The 11,841-nt window shown below is 40.4% G+C and overlaps 1 protein-coding gene across 9 annotated transcripts in view; it reads right to left on the bottom strand.

Annotated features, from left to right (window-relative positions):
* Nucleotides 1-11,841, bottom strand: part of Slc4a7 (solute carrier family 4 member 7) — a 61,539-nt gene that overhangs the window by 47,364 nt on the left and 2,334 nt on the right. For 5 of the 9 annotated variants that reach the window (XR_003377041.1, XM_013346856.2, XM_013346854.2 and 2 more), the window contains exons 2-5: nt 10,185-10,331; nt 7,493-7,631; nt 6,709-6,869; nt 3,911-4,099 (exon numbers count right to left, since the gene is read on the bottom strand). Coding sequence is in view for 8 of the 9 variants with exons in the window: in XM_013346856.2 (XP_013202310.1) it covers nt 3,911-4,099; nt 6,709-6,869; nt 7,493-7,548 (406 nt within the window). In the remaining variant the exon portion in view is untranslated. Of the gene's footprint in view, nt 1-1,138; nt 1,508-3,910; nt 4,100-6,708; nt 6,870-7,492; nt 7,632-10,184; nt 10,332-11,841 lie in introns of all 9 variants that reach the window. The other 4 variants (XM_005348546.2, XM_013346855.2, XM_026779681.1 and 1 more) reach the window with 2 other exon arrangements.

Raw genomic sequence — 11,841 nt, 5'->3', positions numbered from 1 at the left:
CTCTATGGTGTCCTCTCTATGGAGGAGCTCTCTATGGAAGAGCTCTCTATGGCATCCTCTTTATGGAGGAGCTCTCTATGGCGTCCTCTCTATGGCATCAGCTTCCGGAGTCCTGCCAGAAACAACTAAATGTTCTAAGTGCAAATGGCAGTTACGCAGGAAGTGATGACGGTTGATCCTATGACTTTTCTCATTAGTTATGAGCTTCATTTTGTCTTCAGAAATCCAAACACTTTAATTTCACCTATTCAGAAAAATTGATAATCTTGTCATAAAGATTTGTAGTAATATTAAAAGAATATATGCCTCAATTCTCAACTAACAAAGATCTTTACTGCCTAGAAGTTCTCTCTCCCCCACCACACATATTATATTTTATTTTTAATTGTATGCGTGTTTATTGTATAAGCATGTGCATGAGTGATCTGGAGAGGCTGGCGGAAGGCATCAGAGGCCCTAGAGCTGGAGTTACAGGAAGCCAGCCGTGACCCACCTGACAAGGGTGCAAGAAATCCAAGTCAGGTCCAGTATAAAGTTTTGCCTAAAGAGACCTCTGCAGCCCCATAAGAAAGTTTTGTAATCCACTTACAAAACTACATCCTCAGCCTGAGTAAAGAGCCCACAGTTCTGAAAAGCATCAGGAGAAACTTGGACTAACACACACACAATCATAAATAAAAGAGTACAGTCTGTTCCAAGCTACACCACTCCTCTTGAAATAATGACTACAAGCAATTGTTTGAAAATGTCAGTCTTGTCAGAGAGAGGATGAGAAAAACAGCATGGCATCCTATCGTGTTAGGACGTCTAAGCTGTACTACACTCTTAAGTACCACCACCATTCTCGGAGTCACATCAAAAATATGTTTCCTAAACTACCCAAATATCGTCATCTCTAAAAAACAAAAACAAAAAAAATTTATGGGCTTAACTTATGTACAGCCTTCTTTATAATATTTTTATAGCCTAAGTTTTAATGACTTTATTCTGTTCTGTAATACACTGTAAAAAGCAAGACCATGCAGCTGTCCAATCATAAGCACTATCTACATATGCTGCTCAAGCTATGTGTGACAGGCATTCTCAGTGCAGGTGAGCCAGAGGCAGGGACCACACGTGGAGGACTCTGGACAGTTGCCTGGAGTGAAGTCAACATTCTCCTCATTCTTCTGCTCTTGGCCTTTGAGTGCTTCTATGTCTTCCTCGGGCGGATGAATTACTACTCTGGGAATATCATCCCTGCTGGGTGACACCAGTAGCTCTGGGGCCTGAGGCTGACTCAGCTGGGAACTTCTGGAGGCCAGGCGACTTAAGCCAGGGCTGGAAGGAGGGCTGCTGTGAGGGGTGGGTACTGGGGTGGTACACCTTGAGCCTGCAGGGGTTCCAGCTCTCGAAGAAGGGAGAAGATGACTGAGAAGAACAGATAAAGGCGATTCTCCTCTCAAGGAAAGGTTTGAGGCAGACAGACCTGTTCGCAAAGAGTGGCGGGAGGCTGACAGGCCTTCGCCTGAGATAAAACAAGTAAGTAAAAAATGATGTCCATTGTATTAAGTAAATAGAGAACACAAAACTCAATTCAAACCACAAATCACAAGCTTCAGATTCGTCTGTGGGGTTAGAGGTCAGTCACATTCTTACTTGTTATAATGTCACTGAAAAGTTATTGGACATTTTTCCTAACTAGGAACATCTATAGATGTCAAGACTCTATATTAGCATTACCTAATAATTAGCTTAAAACTGGTAACAAATGTGTGTAACAAGAGGCTGGCCAGTGTTCTTAAGTACATTTTAAAAATACAAGACAATTTATAAGAATTATTTTTCAAGAGAATTATAGCCAGGTGTGATAAATCTTAGTTCAAGGCTACCCTGGGTCTACAAAGCAAGTTTCAAGCCAGACAGGATTACACAGTAAGGCCCTGTCACAGAAAAAAACAAAACAAAACAAAAAAGAAGGAAAAAAGGAAGAAAACAAACAAAGAAAATGAGAGAAACAAAGAGAATTATAAGAATTATAACATTAAGTTTTAAGTCAAATTTCAGAGCACGTCTTGTTTCTACCATAGTCCAGCCAGTTAATCAATTATACACAACTGCTGCATTAGCTACCTAAAAACAAAGCATTTTACCATCTTAACAAGAGCAATAGGAAAGTTAGTCTAGACTATTTCAAAAGCATAGGAATACACTGGTAAGTGAGCTTAAAAGAGAAACATTCTTTCCCTTGTGGCCTTTTCAAATTAAATGGTAGTTGTTTGAGAAATGTAACAATCTCTTGTGGACTAAGGAATCAAAGCTATATGATCAGGAGACTCAAATATAGCAAAAGTAAAGAATGTGATAAACCTATTATTTGTATGTTAACTAAAATAAATTAGTAGAAACAATTGTTAATACATAAACAACTATCGTTTATCTTTTAAGGAGCTACATGCAGAAAAGGTTATTACATTATACCTATAATGTAACAAAACTAACAAAGTAAAATTGCTTAAGAATAGCCATTGTCTTATGATGAAAAGAAATTAAACTACAAAGAGGATAAAGAGAAAACATTGACTGAATATGGGGAATAAAAGTTTAGTAGAGTCCTTGAAGTAAATAAATTTACTTCATCACAGTGGAGAACAGGGACAGACAAAGAACAGAAAGCTACTGTGTCCCATATCCCAGTTGTCCCAGCTTGCAGTTCTCCTAGGCTTCCTGTCATGACACAGTCGGAGGCAGCAATGACCCGCTGCATCTGGCCTGTCTGCTGCACCTGGCCTGTCTAGGTTCTGTTATCACAGTTTTGTTTAAGAGTCAAGTGAGAACCATACTGGTGTTTTCCTGCTTTGGAAAGAAAACAGCAAGGTGAGATGAATATTCAATGTGCATTAGTTCTCAGAAACTGACAACTAACTGACTATTTAGGGTTGGGGAGGAAAGGATGGTTCAGCAGCAGTTAAAGAGACCTGCTGCTCTTCACAGGAAGAGTTTGCTACCGGTACCCCATGGTAACTCACAACCATCCTTAACTCCAGTTCCAAATGATCCAATGGCCTCTTCTGACCTCCGTAGGTACCAGGCACTCATGTAGTGCACATACATAAATGCAGGCAAAACATATGTACACACAATAGAAAAGTAAAATTTAAAAAACAAAAACACTGTCTCCCCAAGTCCTACATTAAATGCCACCATCCTCTGAAAGGAGTGGTAGAACTGGATCTCAGCACCTGGGTTCGCACCATTCTCAATGGACTGAAAGACATCAGCTTGTCTGCCATTTGCATCAGACAGCCCTATCGTAAAACCTTCCACAAGGTATATGAATATCTGAAACCAACTCTCAAAATGCTTGTTTATGATCAGTTCAGGAGGCAAATCAATTTGATATAGGCGTAAAGTAAACTCAGTATTTAGAACTAAAAACATTAAAATTACAGATCATAAATGTATGCCTCTTAAATAATTTTTAAGGAAGAAACCTCAAATCCAAACAGAGAAGCAGAAGTGATTAAGGGTAAGGGACAGTGACTGTACTTATAGATTGCTCAAGGAAAGTTATGACCTTTTAATAACAGTAAATGCTTTTACTTCATCCAAGTGATTTCTAATGCACACTGGTCTTATTAATAGAGACCTATATTTCTAGCACTTGGGAGGTTAAGGAAGAAAAATCCAAGTCCAAGGTCAGCAAAGGCTACACAGTGTTCCAGGTCAGCCTGTGATAGATAATGAGACAGACTGTCTCAAAGAAACCCAAAAAAACAAAACAAAAAAAAAAACACTTTAGAAATGGCAACTTTGAATAAGTGAGAATGATAACAGGAGACACCACCGTTCTCGCAACACATACTAATATAGCATACAGGCTTCCATTAGAGAAAGGTTAGCGAAAACTGGACACCACAACTTATCTCACCATTCCTTTCAAGCAAGTGAGGGTCAGAATGTTTCTTGCCTATATCTGCAAAAGATCGAACCAGGGGAATCCGACTGGTGAGTCTTTTCTCGTTCTGATGATGATGTCTCTTCAGGAGAGCTTCTCTGACGTTGTCCCTTATCGAGTCGTCTAGCTGGCCAGAGGCTATCATGTTGTCTAACACCATATCTATTCAATGAAAAAAATAGTATTTTTACTATATAAACGCTATCTAAGCATATGCATGAAGATAAATATGAACATTATCCAGTGTATTTTAAAGAGGCGGCTTTCCTATGTAGATATGGTAAATTCTAGTTAATAAACGAATGAGTAGCAGTGAATTCTATTTAACTAAATATTCAATGGCACAGGCTCCAAAGACGTCCAATTGTCTGTGCAGTCTAGGAACAGGGCAGGAAAGAAGTGGTGGCTCTTACTCTGCAAGAGGCACAGACCAATGAAGTAGATAAAAATCCCAGACAAGGCAAATTCTGTCAAAAAGTGAAAGGAATGGAAGAAAGAAAGGACGGATGCCAGCACTGCTGTGTGCACTACTGGGCATATTTTCAATGTACAAAAAATACATACAGAGTTTTAAAAGTATATTTATTATTTTACAAATCTGTGTCTGTTCCTGAAATGTACCATGTGCTTGCAGAAGCCTGTAGGCATTGAAAAAGTGCACCAGATCCCTAGGAAGTGGAGTTACAGACAGCTGAGAGCTGCCAAGGGGGTGCTGGAAACCAAGCCCAAATCCTCTGCAAGAACAACAAACGTGTTTAGTCTTCAAACCACCTCTGCAGCCCCGTGTAGATTTAAACAATGGCACTAAGATGAGTCTAGTGGGGTGACTTTCTCTGTTGTTGCTTTTTCTTTCTCTTAGGGATGGAACCCTTACATACACTAAGCAAATACTCTACCACTGAATTTAATCCCTGATCCTGTCAGAGATAAGTAAAATTATAATTAAAAGTCAAATCTTCAAAACTATGTGTGATAAAATTACCCTAAAAGAAAAATGGAAGCTAGGTGGTGGTAGCTCACGCCTTTAATCCCAGCACTCAGGAGACAAAGGCAGGTGATTCTCTGTGAGTTCGAGGCCAGCCTGGTTACAAAAGCTAGTTCCAGGCCAGCCTCTAAAACTACAGCAAAATCCTGTCTTGAAAAAAAAAAAAAAAAAAAAAAAAAAAAAAAAAAAAAAAAAAAAAATGGAAAAACCAACCTAAGAGGTAATTCTTAATGTTAGCATATTCACAGTTCATCCCATCCATGCCTGATTTCACTCTCTCAAAGTACTGCATTCTAGGCTCTAATGGACAGCAGCACACCTATACCCATCAGTCAGCACCAACTGGACTCCATGGAGCGGACCGTAACAAAATAAAGAAGATGAGGAAGTGGAGGGGGTATGTTAGGGGCCCCAGAAGCTGTGAGTGGAATATATACTAGTAGAAATTATAAGATATGCTATAGGTATGAAACTGTCTAAGAATAAGTAACAAATTCTTTTAAAAAAATTTAAATAAAAGTTCTATTTTCTGACAATGACTCACATGACCATACTCAATACTCCTAACTCTACCTCAGTTTTTCAGTTACTCATACAAGAATGGGACTCAACAATTTAAAGAATTGCATCACATAGTCCAATCTAACAGTCAGGTAAAATCAAATTATTTATAGCTCAAGAATTACTGTTAAATTTATGGCTTTATTTGGTTGGCTTATTGCTTTTTGAGACAGGGTTTCTCTGTAGCCTTGGAGCCTGTCCTGGAACTAGCTCTTGTAAACCAGGCTGGCCTCGAACTCAGAGATCCTCCTGCCTCTACCTCTGCCTTCCGAGTATTGGGATTAAAGGCATACGCCACCGCCACCACCGCCTGGCCAAGTTTATGGCTTTCTTAACAAATCAAGATACTCAATCAGTTGTGTTCTGCGGAGTAATCTTCAGTGACTACACAGTATTACACTTATTTATATGATTTGGGTGTTGAGCAACTGTAGACAGAAGTCATCAAATAATCACAACTCTTCTTTTCTCCTCTCCCTCCTTCTGTTTTTGCTGCTACATCCACACCAGCCTTACTAACTTCCACAACTCCAAATAGTTAGAGTTCTTGTTTCTGTCCCCATTCCAGTTCAGAGTCACCCTGCATTTTTTTCGACCAGGGTAATCTTCTGAAAGCACATGGAGGATCATTCCTTTCCCAAGTTAATCCCAAAATTGTCCCAATGCGCACCATAAAAATCAGTGCTTCAGCTCAGTAATCCAAAGGTGGCCATAATCTATCCCTTTTTTGGAAAAGGGGAAAAATAAGTCTAGAGCTCACACACGCTAGGTGAGCACTGTATAAACTGGGCTATCCTTTCAGGCCTCTATCTTTATTGAAACAATGTACAGCTGCTTGTGGAGCTAGCTCACTTTCCCCAGTCCCATTGTTTGTTTACATTTACTGGAACTTTCTCCTTGCTCGTGCTCTTCCATAAACACTGTCTTTTCTCTTATACACCTGTGCTCCTTATGCCCAGGTGCTGATTCGAAGGCTGTATATTTAATGTTCTCACTGGGCTTTTACCATGGGAGACTTTCCTCTGAACTCCCAGAGAGCAGACTATTCATGTGCTTATGGCAGTGATCATACTTCTAATTTAATGTGTTAGTCTCTACACAAACCTCCAATGCCCCTACAAAGAGTAGAACTAGTTCCATATACAGTTGTTAAATGAGTATCTTAAAATCACACCTTATTTTCTTTATTTAATTTTCTTTAATGTAAAAAAGTTAACTATATAACCTGCTATTTCATCAAGAGTGCTTGCTCTCATATCCAGCATGACTGTCCCATTCAGGATACAACTCCTCAATTCAAAGAGACTGTGCAAGGAGAGAGTTGCCACATATGGTTTACTCCATCGGTCTCCACCGTCTTCAACATCCTCTTCAAATTTCAGCCACCTAAACGGATAATATAGAAAAACTAAAAAACAGTGGACATTCCATTTGTTTATTTTAATACCATAAACATAAGCTTGATTTTTAAAAAGAAACAAGAGATCACTACTGGAACAAAATCCTGCCTCAAATACATTTCCACAAATTAGGCCAATAGTATACACTGTCTGCAGCCATCAAATCTGACACCTACATCACATGATAAGATTGTAGTTTAACAATATGTAAATCAACTACCATTGCATGAGAAATGAAATTGAATTTAAAATAGTAAGCCCACAAAACCAAAACTGCAGCATTTCACAAGATAAGATTTTTAACTTCAAATCTGTTCAGACATCTTAATACCAACCATACAAACCATATAACATACTAAATGAGCTCATTCAAGGAAATAAACTGAGAGCAAAGAACAAAAGAAAATTTCCAGGCATTAACTAGGAAATCTTCTAATGTAGAGCCCCAGAAAGGTGGCTCATTCTTATAATCCCAGCATTAAGTAGGTAGAAACAGGAGGATTGCTGCAAGTCTATGACCAGCTTGGGCTACATCCTAAAGTCCAGATCAGCCGGGGGTATAGAACAAGAGCCTACCTCAGTCAATAAATAAATAGTGAACACAGTTACCTGGCCGTCTCCTTCCACTCATACTCCTCTCCATCTCTGTAGCAGAGCTCATCCATCTCTGTGAAGAGGTCATGGGGAATGTGCTCCTCATCATCGTCTTCAGTCCCAAGGATGAACTGCACCCTCTGCGATGGTGTGTCTTAACAAAACAACGGCACACTCATTTAAGGATAAGCTTTGAAATTGACACACTGTCCCAGTAAATTCCAGACAAGCCAGGGTTGTACAAATCTTATTTCCAAAATATACATAGTATATATATTCAAGTGATATATGCACAAATGGAGGTATAAAATAGTTAAGATAGTACGTTCATGGATTAAGAGGAAGCCTTCAAGCTTTAGAAAGTGATATGAAACTTGCAGCTGTCAGTATGTGCCAGCCAGCTCTCCTGCTGTTCTAGAGGAATAGAACTGTCAGCTGCGGATTGGGTCAGAGCCACTGCAGAAGGCACACTAACAAAATAGACACTACCTCTTAAATAGTAGAAAACCTTAAGGCTTTCAATCACAGACAATATTCACCCTGCATTACATGAGAAATAAAGGTAATAAGATGGGATACTTCAGCCTTTCTCTTAGTTACTAAAAAATGCTCTCCAGACATGTGGCCAGAGACAGCTATGAATGTATCCCCCCCCCCAACTGTAAACTTCAAACATTGAGATTATTTGCTTGTTTTTAAACACAATCATGTTGTTCTTAAGCATTAGGTCTGCAGATCACAATGTGTGTTGCAAAGGCAAAACATGGACACAGGGGCTCGGGAAGGTTCAGCCATAAGAGGGCTTTCTCTGCAAACATGAGGACCTCAGGTCAAATCCCGAGCACCCACATAAAAAGCCAGGCGCTGCCATGCATGCCTGTAACCCCAGCACTGGGAAAGAGATAAGACAGTTCTGAGAGCTGAGAGAGCCTGCCTTGGAGCAATAAAACAGAGAGAGGTGAAGACACAAAGTCACGGAGATCTATGTGCCTCTTTCTCCCAGGGCTGGGAATAAAAGGTATGCATCACCACACCCAGTGATTTACTTTTTAATTATATGTGTGAGTATGTGCATGTGCCTGTATAGGATTAGTATACATGTATATAGTGCCTGCAGAAGCCAGAATAAGTTACCAGATCCCTTGTGGCTTGATTTACAGGTAGTACAGGCACTTGTGAGCTGCCTGAGGTAGATGCTGGGAACTGAACACATGTCCTCTGAAAGAGCAGCAAGCTCTCTTCATTGAGCCATCTCTCCATTTCTAGATTTTGTTCCTTTCTTTGAACTTAATAGGTTTTACCCTTGCCCTTAGTCTCTTAAGCTAGAACATGGTATCTCTGCCTCCCATTCCTTCTTTCTAACATACAAGGATCAAATGGCCTAAGTCTCTATGCATTGCATCAGCTGCACCTGACAAGTCTTTATGTATACAGTCTGGATTCACACAGTCCTGGGTTATTAGTCAGACCTGTGCTGTGCACGCCCCTATCTCTGTTGCCTGTATTCTTCTCACTCAACAAGACTGAAACACTTTACTGCTTTTGGATTCTTTTAACCCAGATTCCTGAGAGCTGACCAGGCCTTACCTTGTGCTACCACACTAGAAAACAGTTCCTGGGCAGTCAGTTCAGGCAAGCACTGAACTTATCCTTCTAGCCTCTTCTCACAATTAAGAGCCTGTGCTATATGCTATCCAGAGACCAAACTACTGTCTTACAAGTCTTGTCCAACCAGAGAACAGTTTCAAAATGCAATAGTTATCTCCCTCCATGTTATTAGTCAGGAAGCCCCAAGGGTATTGAAACAACACAGGCTACTGCAACTGTTCTTGGTTGTCAACCAACTGAACATAGAATCTTACTGCTGAAGACACCATAATCTATGGTGATCAGACACAGAGAAATCAGTCTTGAACTGATGACTATCTTAGTCGTATTAGACACTGAATGCTGTAATACTGACCTACAGGGAGAGATAGACTCACTGGTGTACCAGTGACATGACTGATACGGGATGATGTAGGGATGAGGGAATGTGTTACTGACATTAGCACAGCCATGTCAAGGACCCCAATGCCTTAGTCCCATGAGTGTGTCAAAGCCTTCACTGGGTCTGCATGCAAGTGTTGAGAGTGTATGCAGAAAATATCCACTGTAGCTTTCTGCTCTCTCCAGAGTAAAAGGATACAAAACAACTCTCATTTAAAAGCTAAATGACAAGAACCAGTTTTTATATTCAAAGTTTTAAATAAAAAGAAAACGAGGGTCCCACTACCACCACGACCACATTTATATCAATGAAATCTTAAGTTACTATGGGATGAGAAATAGTTCAGTGGCAGCATGCTTACCTAGCATGCACAAAGGCCCTGGACCTAATTACCCAGCAGACAGAAAGAAGGGATGGAAGAGCAGAAGGGAAGGAAAAGGGAAGGGACAGGGAAGAGAGATGAAGAAAAGAGAAGAAATAGAGATGAGAAAAAAATCCTGGTGGCCCATGCCTATGGTGCCTGCATTTAGAAGCCTAATAAGCCTGAGGCCAGCTGGGCTGCTCATAGAAGCCTTACCTCAAAAGACAAAACAAAAATGCCCCACTTTTATTGGCCTCCCCCTAATGTGCAAAATTATTTCATAGGAATGAAGTGAGAAACATGATACTTCTTAGAAAAAAAGTTCAAGCCATCAGTGAAGGGCAACTTCTTCCTACCATAAGAAGGAGACTCCCGTCCATCTTCTTTATCTGAGTCTTTGTCTTTTCTTCTCCTGTGGTGATGTTTGTGCCCTCGATGCTTGTGACGCCGACGACCCTCTTTACTAAATGGTACATGAACACCAACATATACAGCTCGGTGGCCTAGTAAAAGTTTTGAAAGAGAGAGAGAGAGAGAGTAGCAGGTAAGACTTAATAACACCTTACTGTGTACTTTTAGAATAAGAAAAGCTACCATGGGGCCGGGCGGTGGTGGCGCACGCCTTTAATCCCAGCACTCGGGAGGCAGAGGCAGGTGGATCTCTGTGGGTTCGAGGCCAGCCTGGTCTACAAAGGGAGTTCCAGGACAGGCTCCAAAGCTACAGAGAAACCCTGTCTCGAAAAAACTAAAAAAAAAAAAAAAAAAGAAAAGCTACCAAGGGGAAAATATGATCCTTTGTACTTGATAAACACAAAGAAGCACAAAGGGTAGTCTCTATTTTGTCCACTAAATGAAATGAACTAGTCACAGAGCTAACCACACTGTGTCCACTACTAAAGCAACAACTGGTTTCTTCAAATGTTTCAACAGTTCACTACTGAAGTTGTATTATTGTGCTGAATACAAAGAGATGTGACTACAAATTAAAAAAAAATAGGCAATTATGGAATAATGACAGAGTTGCTTTTTGCCTTTATATACAAAATAAATAATAAGCTGAATTATTAGGCTAACTATTATTTTCATAAAAAAATATCCTAAGATGGTCAGTAAATTAATACTTTAAGAAACTCTATCTTAGATGAGATTTTCTGTTCTCATTTTAGCTTTTGAGACAGGGTCTTGCTAGACTAGCATGAAACTCAAAATCCTCCTGCCTCTGCCTGCATGTGGGGCTTACAGGAATGTACCACCATGCCTGGCCTCTTGCAAATTTGCTGACTCAGTAAAATTTTGTTTTACTTTCCAAACCAATACTGATGCGATGTGTCAATTGTCAAAATATTAGTGTCAATCAAGTAATGTAGCTGTGCCTGGTGGCAGAGTCCACCATCCCAGCACTTGGGAAACTAAAGCTGGACTGTAAATTCAAGGCCAGACTGATACATTAGCTACTTTTCTCATGCTGCCTTTCCGGATGCTAAGATCAAATACATGATCAGCAACATTTACAAAGGAGAATGTTCAGCTTATTTTGAGGAGATATAGAAGTACATCAAATTCAGTAAGGCATGACAGCAGACACACCATGTTCTTGCTCAGATCTTGACAGATCAGGAAGCAAAATTGGGATTTCAAAACCTCTGCCAGCGTTCTCCTTTTTCCTTGCCACCCTCCTGTCTTTCTTCGTTTTCCCTTGCTTTCAATCTGTGATCCCAGGCCATGGGATCACTCACCTTAAAGGCAGGTTTCCCTCTTCAGTTAAAGCTCACTAGAAACACCCTCACAGAGAAGCCCTCAGGTGTGGATACTGTGTGATTCTGAAGCTGGTCAAGTAGACAGTGAAGACTAACCATCAGACCTGCTATTTAGTGAGGTCATGAGCAGACTGAGCTACACAGCAAGGCCTTGTCTCAAAAAAACAAACAAGGCCGGGCGATGGTGGCGCACGCCTTTAATCCCAGCACTCGGGAGGCAGAGGCAGGCGGATCTCTGTGAGTTCGAGACCAGCCT

The sequence above is a fragment of the Microtus ochrogaster genome, chromosome 6 (assembly GCF_000317375.1).
Source record: "Microtus ochrogaster isolate Prairie Vole_2 chromosome 6, MicOch1.0, whole genome shotgun sequence".
Lineage (NCBI taxonomy): Eukaryota > Metazoa > Chordata > Mammalia > Rodentia > Cricetidae > Microtus > Microtus ochrogaster.
This window is presented reverse-complemented; position numbering and strand designations above follow the sequence as displayed.